A 19,930-nucleotide genomic window follows, 5' to 3' on the forward strand; every position below is an offset into this window, starting at 1 on the left:
CAGGCATGAGGCACTGGGGCATTCTAGGGCACTAGAAATACAACGGTGAGTGAAAAACAGGTACCCACCTCGGGCATGTCCATGATATCTGTTGTGGAGAACATGAGCAGGGAGTACTGGCGGAGGAGATATTCAGTCTTAAATACGGTGATCAGAAAATCACTGAATGCGGGCACCTGGGCGGCTCAGTCAGTTACGCCTCCAATGCTTGCTTTCAGCTCAGGTCATGGTCTCATGGTTTCGTGAGTTCGAGCCCCACATCGGGCTCTGTGCTAACAGCATGGAGCCTGCTTGGGATTCTCTCTCTCCCTCTTTCTCTGCCCCTCTCGCGCTCATGTGCATGCTTCCTCTCTCTCTCTCTCTCTCTCTCTCTCTCTCTGTCTCTCTCTCTCAATAAATAAACAAAATCACTGAACATCTGGTAGGAGATTTATCTTGCTGTGAAAGAGTTAAGAGTGCAAATCAGGGGGATATCTATCTGAGAGAAGAGCCTTCCCTCCAAGAGGAGGGAACAGCAGTGCAAAGGCCCTGAAGCAGAAAGGTGTTAGCGAGGACATCATCAGAACTGCAGCAGGATGAAGGAAAAGGAAAGCAGGAGGAGAGGTCAGAGTGGTGAGCAAGGCCAGGCCACACCAGAGCTAGGGCAGGTGTTTGTGAGAGGGGCAGTGTGAGCTGATCCTGAACAGGGTCACCCTGGCGACCGTGATGAACAGACTAGAGAGGGATGAGGGCAAATGAAAGAAAGTCAGTCAGGAAGTTACCAAAACAATCCAAGCATGAGAACACAGCGGTTGTGATAGAACTGAGATGTGATCATGTTCTGGATATAGTCTGGAAGCTAGAGCTAATGGGACTTGCTGATGAGTTGGTTAATTCAAAGGACAAAGTTGCCATCAACCAAGATAGAGGAGAGAGCAGATGAAATGGGATCAGAGGGGAAGGTTGGAAGTCTGGCTTGGGCTCTGCTGAGTCGAGACGTGAAGCAGACAACCAAGTGGGGTGGTCGAGCTGGTAGACGGATGCATGAATCTGGACTTTGGGAGAGGCCTGCGCCAGAGGTTAAAAACAAGGTACTGTCACCATTTAGATGTGTTATTTAAAGCCATGGGACTGAATGAGATCTCCAAGGAGCCCAGTGTAATTTAGGAGGGAAAAGGTCTAGAAATAATCTAACCTTGCGAAGTCAAGGGAAAGAAGAGCAGCCAGCAAAAGAGAATGAGAGATGTGGTCATTGAGGTCGCTGGCAAATCAAGAGTAGGAAGCCAACCAAAGACAGTGCTTCAAGGGGACAATGTAAGCAAGGGGTTCAGTGTGGGTGATAAGCCAAATGAGTCAAGGCTTTGAGAACTGGTCTCTGGATGGAACAACACTGAAGACACTGGGGCCGAAGCAAGAACAATTTAGTGGCATGGTGGGGACGAAAGCCTGCCCATTCAGGAGCAAATGGGAAGAAAGGCACTAAGAAGATACTCAACTAATTAAGATGCTAGCCGTTGCCACGTGCAGAAACTAAGCCCTTGAGAGGTTTATGATGATACTCAAGGTCCTGCAGTGGCTAAGTGGATTTGAAGCCAGGCAGACTGGGTCCTGAGCCCTGGGTCTGAAACATCACATTATGTGACCTTAACATGCAATACACTTTACTTGGTCTCCTAGTTTCTTTCTCCATGAATACCCTAGTAGGTGCACAGCTGCACAGGAGTGCTCCCTGACTCGGAATCTACAGAGGCTCTGTCCAGCTCCCCTTCCCTAGCCTCAGGCCCTGCCCAAATAGATCCACACCAACGTTTTTAAATCCTCAGACTGCCACCTTTCCCCATACTGTCTTTTCAAAGTAACATATGGGCGGGGGGCGGGGGGGGGGGAGGGACTTTTCCACTTTTTCAAGCCAGGGGTTTTAAAGTGTTCTGAAGGAAATGCTCCTCGTCTTGTATAGCTCCCTCAACAAATAGAGTTCTGTTCTGACCAAGTAGACACTGTCTCTCCCATTCTGCACCAGCAACCATCCCCGACGACCACTGACAGTGCCCTACCAGGCAGGCCTTGGGTAGAACACAAGCTCAAAGAAAAGACTTCAGGGCTTACGGCCAAGGAGCTCTCACATTGCCTTTGCCCACCAGCCCCCAGGCCGCCGCACCGGTCATATGGGTGCCCCTGCCCTGGTCCCCCTTATACTGACACCCTCAGGGGTAGGGCTGTCTTGTCTCCACAACAGAAAAAGAACAAAATTGTTCCACTACCTCATTTCAACATAATTGTGGCCACCATGTGCTACCAGATGGATGAAGCCATGTGATTTAACACTATGATTCAATAGAATAAAAACACTATCAACATGTCCCTTCTAAACCTAAAAGAAAAAGGCATGGGTGGCCATGGATGACAGACACAAGAAGCTACAAGTTCTGTCCGTTGACTCACTGGAGATTTTTTTTTTAATTTTTTTTAACATTTATTTATTTTTGAGACAGAGAGAGACAGAGCATGAACAGAGGAGGGGCAGAGAGGGAGGGAGACACAGAATCTGAAACAGGCTCCGGGCTCTGAGCTGTCAGCACAGAGCCCGACACGGGGCTCGAACTCATGGACCGCGAGATCATGACCTGAGCCGAGGTCGGCCGCTTAACCGACTGAGCCACCCAGGTGCCCCGAATCACTGGAGATTTTAACACACACATCTGTAATCCATGCAGTGAAACAAAGGAGCACAGTGACAACTTATGTCACGTGGGCTAAGTCCCTTAGGGCTGCACCCCTCAGCTAGCTCCTCCCGTCCCAGCCTCCCGCGACCTGTGGTGATGGCACTTTTCCTAAAGTACACTTCAGCAGACCAGCTAGAATGGATACCAAAGTGAGTCAGTTGGCTCCAGGTGACACTTTTCATCTGAGAAATATTTATTGAGCGTCTACGGTGGCCAGGCACTCTTCTAAGCACTGGGGATGCAGCAGCAAAACAAACAGACAAAAATTCCAACCCCGATGAAGATTACAGGGGCTCGGGGAGCCGCAGCAAACACATTTTTATCAGTTGAGTGCTACAATGAGAAATAAAGCAGGAAAGGCAGGTAAGAGGGCAGGTGGGTCAGGGGTTTGACATAATCATTCATAGATAATCAGGAAGGGTCTCTGTGAAAGAATTTGAGCAAAGATCAGGTGGAAGTATGGGAAGAAGCATGTTACAGGCCAGTGTGGAAGATCTCTCTATAATGATTAACAAAAGTTGAAACCAGCTCTCAGGACACAAAATGCTACCTAGTGGGTTAGAGGCTGGATTCCAGAGCTTTACTCTACAATCTCAAGACCACAACCTCCTGGGGCACCCACCCACAGTGCCCTCTCCAGAGCACAGGTCAAGCATACGGCCCTGCCACTGACTGACCTGACCTTGGCACCGGATAACACTGCTTGCTCCCAGAATAGTTCAGAGATTTTCAAAATGTGGTCCTGGGACCTGTAGGTGTCCGCAAAGCCCTTCAAAGCAGTCTGTAAAGTCAGAACTTTTTAAATCATAATAATAAGGTATTTTCCTCTCTCGCTGTCATTCTCTCACAGGTGTGCACATAGAATTTTCTAGAGGCTACAGGTGTGTCCAACGTCACTGCTGTGACTGTTAATGGCACGTGTGCTTATGTATTCCTGTGTCTCACTGATGTGTCCGTCAACCCACATACATAAAGGGCTCTTTGGAGTCCTTAGTACTTTTTTAAAACGTGGAGGGGTGCTGAGACCAAAAAGTTGGAGAACAGAGAATAAAAAGGCCATGAGGACAAGTTCAAGAGTCAAGAGAAAAAGAGACTTTATCACGACTCACTCGTCACACTACAATTTGGAGTGGATTTTGTAAAAGTGAAAAACGTTTGCTTTCATAGGAAAGGATGGCTTTCTGCTTTGTATAACACGAGCGCCGCTGCCACAACGCAAGAGTTGGAAACTCTCCCTGGTGCCGACGTCCCTCTCCAGCCACCACGCCTCCTGCTTGCCGAGGGAAAGCTGGGAAGGATGGATGCCTTAAGGAAATCAGTGTGGCTCCCCGGTCAGCCCCCTGCACCAGGAAGCCTCAATTAGGTCACCCTCTCCTTTCCTGTGGTTAGGACGATGAATAAAATTACCACTAGCCAGAGGTGACACAGCCCCGGATGCTGCGCAGGTGTCACCGAAGGTGGGGCGACCCTGGTGTCCGAGGGCGCACAGACCACCCAAGGGACGGGTCTAGGATCACCTCCCCGGCTCCGGGGACCCAGCAATCAGACCCACCATTACAAACTCACAAAATTCAACCGCCACGGAGCTCAGAAAAAGAACTTCAGAACGACAGAAAATTTCGAGCATAAGAAAACTGATCAGGAGAAGAAAACCTTGGTCTCGAAAGAGGGCCAGGCTCGCAGACGCTAGACCTGTCCGATTTCTGCTCGGCTTCTGCTCCCATAGGGTGAGGTTGACCGGGGCAGGTCACTGGGACTCCCTCGGCTGGGTTCCGCTCACCTGCAAAACGCCCCTGAGAATGTCTAAGGAAGCGCCCGTGCGTGAACGCGAGGCTGTCAGATGTGGCTACTTCGCGAATGCGCTCTGTGACCTGGGGCACAAATGTCCCTCTCTCAGCCTCAATTTCCCAGATCGGTAAAAACAAGGGGGATGGCTTCAGCTCCCCCCAATCCCTTCTAACTCAGGCACTGACTCTACGAAGGTTAAAGCAAGCAGCTGCAGGGCGCTCTTACCATTTCGGTAAGAGCAGGAGAAATTAAACGCTAAGGATGAGAAGGCAGAACAAACTTGCAAAGTAAATGTGCCAAAGTCCCTCCTGCACCGCTCGGTCTTAGCGGACTCATCCACCCAAGGTCCCCGAACGCCGAACGCCCGCGAAGCAGGCTGGAGAGACCCGGGACACCCCGCCGGGACTCCCTTTGGCTGCACTGACCAATGGCGAGAGCTGGGGACAGGGTCTCACGCGGCCGAGGGACTGCGCCCCCTCCAGAGAGGGGACCCCGCGGTGCGGCGGGACGCGCCAGCAAAAAGGCGCGGACGGGGGAGGTGGCTCGGGATCCGAGGGCTCGGTGCTTCGCAGGCTTGGGAAGGTAACCACCCAGGGGAGGTGCGGGGAAGCCGCCTCGCCCGCGCCCGACGCGCGCCCTACCTGGGGCTTGAGCTCGCAGTTGGCTGAGGCAGGCGCGCCGCGCCGCGGGGCTGCGCCCGTGGGCAGGAGGCAGAGGGTCTGCAGCAGGAACCAGCCCCAGGGACTCATCCTCCCCACGGCGGCTCGGAGGCCCCGCACGCGGAGGGACAGAGTGAGGCAGCGGTGGCCGCCCCGCCCGTTAGCCGGCGGCCGCGGAGTTGCGGACTAGCCGCGCGCCCACCATGGCGCTCGGGGCTCGGGGGACCGGGGGCGCCCGCCGGCAGCCTCGCGCCTCTCGTCTGCTCCGTCTGCAGTTCGCGCGGCCGCCTCCGGGCGGGGCTCCGGGAGCGGGCGGCGGCGGCGGCCACGTGGGGCCGGGCCCTGACCTCCCACCCCCCACCCCGCCGCCCCTCCGCCCCGCGCGGAGACAGCCTCGGGAGCCGGGGCCAGGCTTCTCCCGCCCAAACCCTGGCGGGGCCGCAGGCCACCTCGTGAGCCGGCCAGAACGGGAAAGTGAAGTCCCAGCACTGTCTTCCAACCTCCCCCCAGATCCCATTGGCTCCTACCCTTACCTCTGTATTTATGCTGCCAGTTCTGAGAGTGGCTCTTGATTGCAAGAGACAGACCAAAGAAACAAATGACAGGCTATTTTTCAAAGGAAAGCTCATTTAAACAAAAGAAATCGCCTACAAGTTTTGTCTGTTAAAAGAGGGGAATAGTCTGTGTGTGCATACACTTAAAATCCGGGACCACAAAAGCCAGCACTCCATTAGGTGTCGTCTTAAGGGGGTTGGGGAATAATATTAAGGATGTGAACACCAAACTCAAAGGACTCCTTCAAAGGTTAAGTGAGGACATTTATGGAAAGCATCTTGTTTGGTACACATAGGAGGCCTGCAAAACGGACTTGTTCCCTTTCTGCTCCTAAAGCCTTATTCACAGCATTGAGCCTTCAGGAAGAAAAAATTATCAAATCCACTAGCTCAGCCACTGTACCCAGCCTCTGCCACCTCCCATCCAAGCCCTGAGTGCACTTTACCAACCTTTAGGTACAGCCCAGACTGCGGCGTGATCACTGAGTGGTGTAGCAGGGGTTCTTAATTGTTCAGTCCCTGTCCATTTTGAGACTCCGATGGAAGTTTAGGCTTCACAGACGTTTAGGCTTCGGGTGTTTTTGTGACATCGCTAGATTTTTTCCTGTTCTAAGTTTCAGTGGGGGTATGCTTTCCGGAGTTGACTCTCCTGTCTCCAAACGACACCCGTTCAGCTCGTCAGCGAGCCTTGGCCCACAAGCCGACCAGCAGCGCAACCTGTCCGGGTTTTCAGGTTGCCAATGCTGCCGCCTACTGGCAAAAATGCTCTCTCCAGGTGTGAGATGAAAGCACCCGGAACTCTAAAGGAAGTAATTAACTTACTACTACTTTGTACTCTTTCCCCACTCCAAATGGAGTCTCAATCAGTCGGCTGGGGCCAGAGGAAGAGGGAAGGGAAAATGTGTCACAAAACCAGACTGAAGGGTGCCTAGGTGGTTCAGTCGGTTAAGCATCTGACTTCAGCTCAGGTCATGATCTCACTGTTGGGGAGTTCAAAAGCCCACGTAGGGCTCTGTGCTGACAGCTGGGAGCCGGGAGCCTGCTTTGAATTCTGTGTCTCCCTCTCTCTCTGCCAGTCCCTGCTCGTGCTCTGCCTCTCTCTCTCAAAAATAAACATTTTTTAATTAAAAAAAAAAAATAAAACGAGACTGAGTTTTTCTTTCATCGTTTCTCTTTCCTATTCCACTGATGCTTGCTCTAACCTGTATTATTTCCTTCTACTTACTTTGGATTTATTTTGCTCTTCTTTTTCTGGCTTCTTAAGGTGAGACACTAGGTCATTGACTTTAAGCCTTTCTTTTCTAATATAAGCATGTTAAAGGTATAAATTTTCCTCTAAGCATTGCTTTAGCTGCATTGCCCAGATTTTTGAAAAGCTGTATTTTCATTATCATTCAGTTTGGAATACTTTCTGATTTCTCTGGTGGTTTTGTTTTTTTCTTTGACCATGGATAGTTTAGAAATATATTGCTTAATTTGCAAATTATGGATTTTTCCTAGACATCTTGTTACTGATTTCTGATCTAGCTCCACTGCAATCAGAGAACACAGTCTGTATGACTGCAATCATTTTATATTAATTGGGACTTGTTTTACGGTCCAGGATATGGTCATACACTGGACTTGAAATGTCTAGTGCATGAACAATTTTCTTCAGGTCTAATATTTTTCTAGGTGGAGCTGCCTGCCTTAGACCCATCATTAAGTAGAATTTATTCTGTAAGACACCCAATGTCCAAACATTCAATAAAATCACATCTACTCTCTATACATTGTACAGACATTCTTGAGGCCCCTATCACTTCACAGTGCTACCCCAGACCTGGTGACAGGCAGGCCAGCATGACCTGGTCCTTACCTATCTTCTAGGCTGATGGCTTTCCTGGCTTCCACTTTGTGGTTAAGAGAGAGATGCTGGAGTGCCTAGGTGGTTCACGGCCAACTTTGGCTCGGGTCATGATCTCACGGTTCCTGAGTTCAAGTCCCTCCTCAGGCTCTGTGCTGACAGCTCAGAGCTCAGAGCCTGGAGCCTGTTTTGGATTCTGTGTCTCCCTCTCTCTGCCCCTCCTGGGCCCCCCCTCTCAAAAATAAACATTGAAAAGTTTTAAAATAAATAAATAAACATTAAAAAAAAAAAGGTAAAAAGAAGGAGATGCTAAATGTTCCCCTAGCCTCCTCTCTGCCTTTCGGTATCTAGTTCGGTATCTCACAGTTTTGATATCCAGTTCAACTCCTTCACTTGGGTATTGTTCTTTTAGCCCATTGCCGGAGACCTGGATGTTCCTAAACCTTTCCCTGTTTCTTTCTGTTTCTCTTTCATGTACAGTTGATATCCTGGCAACCTTCCTACATCCACCTATTCTTAGTTCTTCCTTTTGTGCCCCTACAATGGATTCCTGAATGTACACAAATCTGTGAAGCTTGTCCCCTTCATAGCAGTCACCCGAGGAAATCATACCCTGGAGTCCTCTTTGTCCTTTCCCCCAAATCAGATCTTCCCTCAAAAACAAAGTTTTCAGGATGCCCAGAGGATTTGCTGTAGCTTCCACCGCACCTGCCTTGCCTGGCTGGCCGGCCTGACTGACCTGCAGCCATCTAAATCCTGAATCACGTAACACACTGCAGATTTCCCAAAATGATCAGGGCAGCCCCGGGGTGGAGGGTAGATCCCTTGATCCTGCCTCCTGGTATTCACATTTTTGTTTAATTCCCTCCCCAAGTGCGAGCAGGACCTGTGACTTGCTTCTAACCAATGGAAGGTGACAAAGATGATGGGTTGTAGGCGATTACACAGTAGTGTGCTGCCAATCTCGCTAGAGTCTCTACCTTGCCATCTCTGACGAAATGAGCTGTCACGAGTCCTACGGCCAGGAGGAAATGAATTCTGCCAAGCACCTGAGTGACTTCAGAAGTAGATCCTTCCACAGTAGAACCTCCGATAGGAGCCCAGTCCTGGGCAGCACCTTGATTGCAGTCTGGGGTTACCCTAAGCAAAGGACCCAGTTAAGCCTGAACTCCTGACCCAGAGAAAATGTGAGATCATAAACATGTGCTATTCTAACCCACTGAGTTAGTGATTTGTCACACAGCCAACAGAACACTAACACACCAGGGGCGCCTGGGTGGCTCAGTCGGTTGAGCTTACAACTTCGGCTCAGGGCATGATCTCACAGTTCGTGAGCTGGAGCCCCGCATTGGGTTTGCTGCTGTCAGCGTGGAGCCAGCTTCAGATCCTCTGTCCCCCTCCCCCTCCTGGCTGGAGCTCTCTCAAAAATAAACAAAACATTAAAAAAGAAAGCAAGAAAGCAAGAAAGCAAGAAAGCAAGAAAGCAAGAAAGCAAGCAAGCAAGAAAGAAAGAAAGAAAGAAAGAAAGAAAGAAAGAAAGAAAAGAGAGGAGAAAAGAAAACTAACACACCAAGTAAAATAGAGCGCCAAGGAATACTCAGGTATTCCAACAGAGTCTACACCATCAGAGGGTGTGCTCAAAGTGAGCAACAGAAGACCTACTTCCTGCACTTTCACGTCTTCGGGCCCCATACCTGCCCAAAAGGGGACCAGAGTTTTGCCACTCTCTCTTGGTCACCCAGTATTGGCACCAGAATTTCTGGCGGGAAAGGGTAGCAATTACCCCACAGCTGCCTTTGCTTAGCAAGTACACTGTGTGTACCTAGATAACGGGCAAGAAGAAACCTCCCCTGACAGCAGGGAGTGGTCTAGCTCGATGGGTGTCACCTTGGTGTTGTTACAAGCTGACACTATCCACAGCCAGGCCGTGGTGTTCTCCCATTGAACGTAAACAATTTTGTAGTAGATCAACATTGGACAAGGCCACTCTATGACTATAATGAAGACAAAATCCAGATGACTCCATAATCATGTCTCAACACAGACAAAACATGAACCTGGTCCAAACCACAAAAGGGACCAGACATCCTCATATCCTGGCTAATGAGTGACTGCTCCTTCTTCACAAATCCCTACTTTAGCCTTTATTATTTCCCCTACCATATAGACAAGATATTTGAAGATATTTGAATGTATCATTACAGGCTGAATTGTGGCTCCCCCAAAAAATCAGATGTTGAAGCCCATACCCTGGTACCTCAGAATGTGACTGTTTGTTGTTGTTTTTTTCTTAAGGTTTATTCACTTTTGAGAAACAGAGATAGAGGATGAGCAGGGGAGGGGCAGAGAGAGAGGGAGACACGGAATGTGAAGCAGGCTCCAGGTTCTGAGCTGTCAGCACGGAGCCCGACACGGGGCTCAAACCTGCATACCATGAGATCAGGACAGGCTTAACCATCTGAACCACCCAGGCGTCCCATAATGTGACTATATGTGGAGATAGGGTCTTTAAAGAAGTGATTAAGTTAAAAAGAGGCTATTACTATAGGCCCAACTCTGATCTGACTGCTGTCTCTGTAAAAGGAGGAAATTTAGACACACAACAGGGACACCAAGAGCACTGAGGCACGGAGGGACAAACATGTGAGGACACAGCAAGAAGGCAGCCCTCTACCAACCAAGGAAAGAGGCTCAAGAGAAAACACATTCATTGACACCTTGATTTTGAACCTCCAGGCCTCCAGACCTGCGAAAAAATAAATTTCTGTTGTCTAAGCCACCGAGTCTGTGGTATTTTGTTATGGTAACCCGAGCAAGTTAATAGAGATGCCCAATCGGAATGAGACCCAATTCCTCAGAACACCCAACCCAGAGCTAAGCCCTGCTTCCTTGAACCTTCCCCCAAATCATCTAAGGAAACGAGTCAAACTGTAAAACAAGCCCTCCCAGTACCTTCTCACTGAGATGCCCCAAGGTATGAGCTCTTCCTCTCTGCAAAGAGCAGTGAGTCCATCTAATTCACCTTCAGGTGTGTCCCTGGTGGCCTTTGGCTTTTGGCACTGATACCTGTCTGTCTACTTGGGGCGACTTTGGCCAGCCCCCAAGCCATCCCTTCTGTTTCCAATGGTCTTACATCAGACCTTGCATGGAGAGAAGTTCTCCTTATGTTGACACGTTTTTACTCTCTTCGCCTGTGCCTGCTCTCCTGCCCATCCCCCTCCCCACATGCCACATGGGTAAGGCTGCGCTGAGGTGAACGGTACCTTGCTCCTGGGAGCCTGGTGCAAAACCGCTGCCTGTGTGAATGATTCCTGACAGAAAGCACGTAACAGCATGAACTGAGGAGAGTGACGGAGCTAGCCTCTGGTCACTGTTCAGCTGGCTTCTGGCTTCCTCCTGACCCAGATCATGCAAGCAGAGAGAAAAAGCTGAATTGTTGGATGTCCATGAGAATTTGTTTTTTTTCAGAGAAGGAAGAAAGAAGAAGAAACTGGAGACAAGGAAACTGCAGAAGACTCCCGGGCAGAGAAAAGAGAAACACAGCAGAGATGTTGACCGGGGAATTTTTATTGTATTTTACTATTCATAAGTAATGAAAATTTCAAGAAATTTTTCATGAAATTACAATTACACATCAATCTTTCAGAGGTGGGTTTTGGGGCCTCTGATAGTGTAGCATTTGGCTTCAAGGAGGCCTGGGGAAGAGAGACTTCCAAAGGGGAACCAATCACACACGTGACTAAATGTGTAATTTTTACTGTGATTCTAAAGTAAACAAAAGTGTGTGTGCACGTTTTTAAAAATGACCTGAATGATCAGGGAGTTTTTATTTATTTTTATTTTTTTTAAGGTTTGTTTATTTACTTTTGGGGGGTGGGGAGGGGCAGAGAGAGAAGGAGAAAGAGAATCCCAAGCAGGCTCCATTCTGTCAGCTTAGAGCCCGACTTGGGCCTCGATCCCACCAACCACAAGATCACAACTTGAGCCAAAACCAAGAGTCAGAGGCCCAACCAACTGAGATACCTCGGTGCCCCAACTGAGGAGTTTTTCTAGGACAGGTTGCTGATTGTTCTCTGGAAACACTAAAAGCAGTAACTTGCTATCCAATAGACGTTTGGTATGTGTCATTTTTTGTCCTTACTGATTCCTGCATCCCTTCTAGAGAAACTGCTACATTCATTTATTCAACACACTTACTAAGTACCTGAGCCACCCAGGGCCCAGTGAGGAGTTTAGAAAGATGACTACAACAGAGAGGACACCTGGGCCTGTGGAGGTTCCTAGGCGGCCCTGTTCTTACCCCTGGTTGCACACTAGAATCACCTGGGGAACTTTTAAAACAACCGAAGCCCAGGCCCCATTGGTGGTTAGTTAACTTGGAATCTCAGGGGCATGTGGCCCAGCACCAGCATTTTAAAAGCAGCTCTGGTAATTCTTGTATGCAGTCAGGATCAACAGACGGCTGACAAAAAGAATATCACAAGGCGGTAAGATGTGTACAACTGCACAGCCCATAACCGAGCCCATCATTCCAGGGAGGGTTTCCCAGTGGAATGTTGTCTAAACAGAGACGTAAAATCTGAGCATGAGTTAGGGAACAGCATTCCACAGTTCAGAAGAGGAAACAGTATAGGCAAAGTCCCTGAGGCACAAGAGAGAGTTAGCTAAGTTCACAGAATTTAGTCTGATTGACACAGAGACCCAAGCAGAAAAGGGTGGGAAAGGGAGAGATGAGCAGGGGCCAGAAGGTAAAGAATTTGTGAGCTGGGCTGAGGAGTTCGGTGCCTGACTGAGAGGCACTACAGAGCCATCCAAGCATTTTAAAGTTTGTTTATTTTGAGAGAGAGAGAGAGAGAGAGGGAATCCCAAGCAGACCCCACACTGTCAGCAGTGAGCCGTGCAAGCATGTTAAGCAGAGGAGTTACACAATCAAATGTACGTTTCAGCACGGAGGAGAGCTGGAGGGAGCCAGGGTACAAATGGTAAGACCCGTTAGGAGGCACGATGGGACCTGGGCTTGGTTCTGGCAGGGGACAAAGAGAAGTGACACTGAGGAAGTGAAACCCACCCAGTTTGGTGGTTGATTGGACGTGGGAGAGAGGAGGAACAAGAAACTGTGGGGAATTAGTGCCCAGAAAAGACCAGACCACACCCTCTGGCCTTTGCTCTGTAGCCACAGTAATAAGGGGGGACTGAACACGCACGGACCCAAACGCCAGAAGTGTTCTGATGGCCCTTCATGCAGCAAGAACAACAGGGGAAGAGAGGATCCTCTCTCTGGTTTCCTCCATGCTCAGCAACGCCAGCTTCTAGATCCTCCCAGCCTCCCCCTGAAGTCTCCCTGAGATTCCCCGGCCTTCCCAGACACCATCAGAGTCTTAATGCCTCAGGTAGTTTCCCTTTGGCCTGAGACTGTGGAAAAGCAAGACAGAGCCAGCTCATCTCATCCCTGCCACTTATTAGCTATGTCACCTTAGGAAAGTCACATGACCTCTCTAAACTTCAGCTTCTTCATCTGCAAAATGGGAATAATAATACTTATCTTGCAGAGATGTCGTAAAAATTGAAACCAATATAATATATGAGGAGCCAAGCCAGAAATATAAAGCTGAAGATAGATAATACTCATAATACAGGAAAGCTCTTAAGTTTTAAAAAGAAAAAAAAGGACATCAACCTAGTTAGAAAATCTGCAAAGATCATAAAAAGGCAAAAGAAACAAAGGGAAGGGGGGGAAGGAGAAAACAGGACAAGCAAAGAGAAGGAACAGTATACTAGTCCATAAACAAAAAGATCCTCACTAGCTAATCCAATAAAAGCAAATTAATTCTGGAGAAGGATACTGATGTTGGTTGCACAACAGTGTGAATATACTTAATGCCACCGAACTGTACACTTAAAATGATTAAAATGGTAAATGTTAGGTATATTTCACCACAATTTAAAAAATAGAATAAATATCCTTTTAATAAAGGAAACTAAAACAACTAGGTGCAATTTTTACCTCTCAAACTGACAACAATAAAGGCATGGCAATATGCAGTAGGAATGTAAATAAAACCTTTTTGTAACACAGTTTGGCAACATTTAAAATGTGCATGCCCTTTGATCTAGAAATTCCACTGTAGGTATCTGTCCCAAGGAAATATTGACACATATGTGAAAACACACACACACACACACACACACACACACACACACACACACACACCACAGTTTGGGAATCACCAAGCTAGGTTCACTGAAGCACTATCACAGTGAAAAATATCAAACAATCCTTGTAATGTAAAGATACATGCCCAGTTGAAGGAATAAGGCACACTTTTATGTTCTGGAATGGAAGAACACACACCAAACTGACAACTTCTCTAGGGAGAGAGTGGGATTGGTGTGGGTGGGGGAGGGAAGGAAAGAGGGTCTCTAGTTTTTACTCATCATGCTTCTGTGTTGCTGATGTTTTTAATGTTTATTTATTTTTGAGAGAGAGAGAGAGGGAGCACGCAAGCCAGGGAGGCGCAGGGAGAAAGTGGGGCAGGGGATCCCAAGCAGGGGCCCTGCGGGGCTTGAACTCAAGAGCAGTGAGATCATGACCTGAGCTGAAGTCCGATGCTTAATCAACTGAGCCACCCAAGCACCCCCTATTGCTAATTTTTTTAACAAAAATCACAACTTCTATAATGTCTTTAATGTCATGATTTTTTTTTTAACTGAATGCCTCCTGAGGACGTATTCTCTGACTAGCTCAGTTGAGAGTGTGCCTTGCACTCCAAACCCAACAATCTATTCCTTCTTCCTACCAGCTACCCAGCTCTTCAGAGCATGGCCAAATGCCATTTTTTAAAAATGTTTATTTACTTATTTTGAGAGAGAGAGAGGGAGAGGGAGAGGCAGAGAGGGGGGCAGAGTGAGAATCCCAAGCAGGCTCCATGCTGTTAGTGCAGAGCCCCATGCGGGGCTTGATCTCATGAACCGTGAGACCATGACCTGAGCCGAAATCAAGAGTCAGACGCTTAACTGACTAAGTCACCCAGGTGCCCCCCAAATGCCATTTTTTTAATGAACATTCAGAGAATAATGCAGTGAAGAAAATCAGTGCTGACGAAACCATCAGGATTATCATTCTTGTTCTTCCAATCTGTTTGTTAGGAGCAGTGGCCCAGAGTGCTGCTGGCCTGGCCGGTCTCTGAGAGATGCAATGCGCAGCCAGCAGCCCCAGCCACCATCTCTCCGCTGACTGTCTGCTGTGACCCCCATCTGGCCCCTGAAACCCCACCGGCCTTTGGAATGCCGCCCTGGCATCTGGCAACTGATACTTTTATGACCGAGTGGGGAGGCATCTCCGTTTCTGCTTCTTTCATTCCTTGCCAGAGGGCTGTTGTTTTTTGGGATAGTAAGTTCTTTTTGCCACATGAATGGCAATTCATATGGGGCCTGGCCTCACAGACTAACGTCAGTAGCCTCAGTAAGGGAGAATCTCGGCCCAGATCCCCTCCCACCAGCACGCCATAAGCCACCCTGGCCAGAGGGTCAGAGATCTGCTTTCTTTCTTCCTAAGGTCCCTGTGGCACCTCCTTGTGGGCCCAGAAATTCTAGCCCAAGAGCAGCTTTTCACCAAATGTGCATGCACACACTTACTCCAAGAAGATCTAGGCCTACAGAGAAAAATGTATTTTATATTCTCCCAGAAATGAGGCATCACTAAAATTATTTTTTCCAGTTGGTCCTTGTATACATACATGCGCAACTTTTTAAAAATACATTTTGGCTAAAATCAACAACACAAAACAACAGGTGTTGTCAAGGATGTGGAGAAAGGGGAACCCTCTTACACTGTTGATGGGAATGCAAATTGGTGCAGCCACTGGGGAAAACAGTATGGAGGTTCCTCAAAAAGTTAAAAATAGAACTACCCTACGATCTAACAATTATACTGCTAGGTATTTACCCAAAGAATAAAAAAAAAAACACACCAATTCAGGGGCACGTGGGGGGCTTAATCTGTTCAGCATCTGACTCCTGATTTGGGCTCAGGTCATGATCTCATAGTTCATGAGGTCAAGCCCCACATAGGGGCTGTCAGTGCAGAGTCTGCTTGGGATTCTCTGTCTCCCTCTCTCTCTGCCCCTCTCCACTCACTCTCTTTCAAAAATAAATGAACGTTTTTTTAAAAACCACTGATTCAAAGGGATACACACACCCTGATGTTTATAGCAGCATTCTCTGCAATAGCCAAATGATGGAAACAACCCAAGTGTCCATCAACGGATGAGTGGAAAAAGAATATTTGCCATATATATACAATAAGGAATATTACTCGGCCGTATAAAGGAACGAAATCTTACCATTTGCAATGATGTGGATGGAGCTAGAGAGTATAATGCTATGCAAAATCAGTCAGAAAAAGACAAATACCATATGATTTCACTCATATGTGGAGTTTAAGAAGCAAAACAAATGAGCAAAGGGAAAAAAGAGAGAGCGGCAATCAAGAAGCAGACTTCAAGAACAAACAGATAGTTACCAAAGGGGGCTGGGGGTGGGAGAAATGAGTGATGGGAATTAAGGAGCGCACTTGTGATGAGCACCGTGAGATGTGCAGAAGCGTCGAATCGCTATGCTGTACACCCAAAACTAATATTACACTGTATGTTAACTCACTGGAATTTAAATAAAAACTTTCCTTAAAAAAGAAAAATATATGTTGGGCTTCATGCTTGATATTTTCCCATAAAATAACTGCCATGGATATGCCAGACACTCAACGCCCCCAACTATCAGGGGCCAGCCTGCTCACGGCACTTGCTGGGAAATCAGAGCTCAGCCCAGGGAGGCTAAGTCACTTGCCGAGGTCATACGTGCACTAGGGGCTGGATTCAAACTCGCACATTCTAACTTCAGAATCCAGACTTTCACCCACTTCCTTATACCTCCTCCTCTCATTACCAGCTAACATTTTCTTTAAGGAGATAGGCTCATTTACATTTTCTATTAAGGAGATTTCTTTTTCTTTTTAACATACACAAAAGAAGGGAGGACAATGAACCTGCATATAGGTATCACCCAGCTTTTGAAAGACACAATAACATTTCCAGAACCAGCGTTCCAGGGAAGAGTTTGGGAATTACAGTCCTACGTCAACGTGAGTAACTCTTCCAGAACTTCATCAGAAGAACATGCTAAGGGCGGTACAGGTGATGCCCAGGAGAGAGCAGGCCAGACCCACAGAGGAAGCAGACAGTAGATAAGAGGGAAGCACATGTGTCATAAAAGTCAGGGGTGGGGGGTGCGGGGAGTGGAGCAGAAACTCAGACTTCCTGAGGGCTGCTGGCAGTAGTCGACTTCCAGCCCGAAGGTATTCTTACTCTAAATCCCCTGTGATGGACACTGAGAGGCACTGCCCACATCCTCCTTACTGCCCCAGCTGGCTAGGGCACTGTCGACAGACAGGTGCCAGGCCTTCAGTATTGTCTCAGGCTCAGAGAACCACCTTGCCCTTCTGAAGGCCATCTCAGTCCATCTTGGGACAACTATAGTTCCAGAGGCCCCCTAGGGTGTTGGGGTTACTGAGGCTGTCCAAGCTTGACTTCTCGCTCTGCCCATCTTACTTCCTTCCTCCCCCCTCCATAGGAGTTCATCCTAGGGCATTCCTTAATAAATATCCTGCACGTGAAATCAGCTCAGAGTCTGCTTCCCTGGAAACGCAACCCAAAACACCCCCCTTCCTTTAAGGAAGTCCCAGTGACGTGCAATCTAAAAGAGCACAGTTAACACTGTCACCCAAGGGTCACCATATTGAGGCTGTGATGGTTACCATGGCCCATTCACAAAAAATGTACTGACATTGGGACAGAAGAAAGACAAAAAAATGGGACAGACTTCTCCATTGTATGTGTCCAGGGAATATACAACCCCCATGGGGGCAGGGGTACAGCCTTCTCTATTTCTCTGGGAGTACTTGGGCTCCCACTCCAGCACATTAAAGGGAACTTGGTCTCTTCTTGCTCAACGTCTCCCAGGGCCTCATGCAACCCCTCTGGGAGAAACTCTTAGTCTTTGGGGGTTCGTTCTCTTTCCTTCTCTCCCAAGGAGACCCCAGACCCAGAAGCTAACCTGGCCCTGCCCATGAAGCACCGGCTGCTGGTGTAATTCAGGGTCTGTTTTTTGGCTGATCTTCCTGACTTTGCAGATTAACTAAGATCTGACTTCCACTTTCCTTACATCTCTGGCTTGGGCAGCCTTCCCTGGGATCGTCTTCATAGGGCCAGTTCACCCGTACTGTGGTGACACCCTCACCCCTGCAAACTTATCAGCCAACCTCTCAGAAAACTTCTATATTTGTCCTGGGATTCAAGGGAGATTCCTGGACGCCTTAAACTCTGTGAGCAAGTCATAAGGACTGTGTGCTCTCTAAAGCCAAGCTGGTAGGTCTCTGTGATGACTTTTTTGATGTGTCATCTTGGCTAGGCTACAGTGCCCAGCTATTTATTATACTACATAAATATATAGTACATACTGTAAACTATACTATACACACACACACACACACACACACACATATGCCCGGTGGTTTGATAAATGTTATGAAAAAATAATCAAACTGGGTGAGGTTCTGGATACATAGGGAGGAACATTTAGCACAGAGCCTAGCACATAGTGTTAGTTATTTCTGCCAATGTCACAATGTCACCCAAGCCAGCTGGAGACCTCTCTCTGTCACCCACTACATCATATCATCATATCCACCAACTGCTTATTGTCTACGGTGATTAACTCTCAAATTTTTCAGCTTCTTCTCCCCACTGCCACTCTGACTCCGACCCTCATTATCTCTTCTTACCTGGATCATAGTAACAATCTCCTAACTAACCTCCCTGCATCTGTGAAATCCATCAACAATGTGATAAGAGCAAACACATGCCTGGCCTTCGCTACGTGCCGGGTGCTGTTTTAAGCACTTTGCATTCCTAAGACGTGTGTACTATTGTTGTCGTCCCATTTTACAGATAAGGATGCAGAGGCACAGAGGGGCTAAGGCAGGACACCCCCTATTGTCCCTCTTTGCTTCTTCCTTGTTCCTCCCTGCCTTGCTTCTGCTGAGATTTACACCAATGTAGCCTCTAACCCCATCTCTGCCGCTTAGGACCATAAGACCTTGAGCAAGTTCTTTTAGTTCTGTCTTCATCAGCTTGGGCGGCTACAATAAAGCACCACTGACTGGGTGGTTTAAACCATAGACATTTATTTCTCACAATCCTAGAGGCTGGAAAATCCGAGATCAAGGTGCCAGCAGTTTCAGCTTTTGGTGAGGGCCCTCTTCCTGGTTTGTAGACCAGGCTTGGAGCACCTTCTCACTGTGCACTCACATGGCCTTTCCTCATGGCACATGTGGAGAGGAAGTGAGACAGCCCTCCTCTCTCTTCCTCATTTTATAAGAGCGCTAATCCCATCATGACAGTCTCCCCCCCCCCCCATGACATCATCTAAACCTAATTACCTCCTAAAGGCCCCACCTCCTAATACCATCACACTGGGAGTTAGGGCTCTCATATATGTATTTTTCAGGGACACAAACATTCAGTCCATAACAAGGTCCCCAGGCCTTCGTTTCATCGTCAGTAAAATTAAGGCAATAATACTTGCTCCCGGGGTTATAATGGCTCAACAACCCGGCTGTAGTTGTGGTTGAAATTACTATTGTTGAGATAACCCAAGTAAAGCATATAGCACCTAGCCCGCCACGCAGTCAAGATAAAGATCCCATGAATGTCAGCTATTATTCTTCATGGCATTACACACTCAGCTCAAATGTCCACAGCCATGTGGATCACCCTATCCCAAAATTGAATGTGGTGTAGACTTGTCCTGTTATACCCATCACACAGCATCACATCTATTTATGTGTCTATTTCCCCTTACAGACCATAAACAGCTCACGGTCAAGTGTCAGGATGCCCTGGAATCCCTGGCATCTGGCCTGGCACTCAGCACCTGACAGGCACCCAGGAGATGCTTGTTGAATAAACACATGAGCACATGAATGAACGAGCCATGTCAAGTGCAACTCGGACTCCCAGCTGAAAGCTCCCTGGTTCACTCGACTGGTCAAAAGTATTGGTACATGCTTTGGGGACAAGAACGCAATGGGCTAAACTCAGCACCTGTACTGACGTGTGAGTTAAATGTTGATGAGCGTTATGGGCTGAATTGTGTCTCCTCAAGTTTCATATGTCACCAACCCCCATACCTCAGAATATAGTTGTATTTGGAGAAACGGCCTTTAAAGAGATGATTACGTTAAAATCAGGCTCTTAGGGTGGAGACCTATTCCAGTCTGACTGGTGTCCCTTTAAGAAGAGGAAATATGACCACACCGAGAGACAG

The 19,930-nt window shown here is 48.0% G+C and overlaps 1 protein-coding gene across 5 annotated transcripts in view; it reads right to left on the reverse strand.

Annotated features, from left to right (window-relative positions):
* Positions 1-5,383, reverse strand: part of TRABD2A (TraB domain containing 2A) — a 54,333-nt gene extending 48,950 nt beyond the window's left edge. For all 5 annotated transcript variants that reach the window (XM_047853873.1, XM_047853874.1, XM_047853877.1 and 2 more), the window contains exon 1: positions 5,132-5,383. In XM_047853873.1, the coding sequence (XP_047709829.1) occupies positions 5,132-5,239 (108 nt within the window). In that variant the 5' untranslated portion in view covers positions 5,240-5,383. The remainder of the gene's footprint in view (positions 1-5,131) is intronic.
* Positions 5,384-19,930: the final 14,547 nt, after the last annotated feature.

Source organism: Prionailurus viverrinus, chromosome A3 (genome assembly GCF_022837055.1).
Source record: "Prionailurus viverrinus isolate Anna chromosome A3, UM_Priviv_1.0, whole genome shotgun sequence".
Classification (NCBI taxonomy): domain Eukaryota; kingdom Metazoa; phylum Chordata; class Mammalia; order Carnivora; family Felidae; genus Prionailurus; species Prionailurus viverrinus.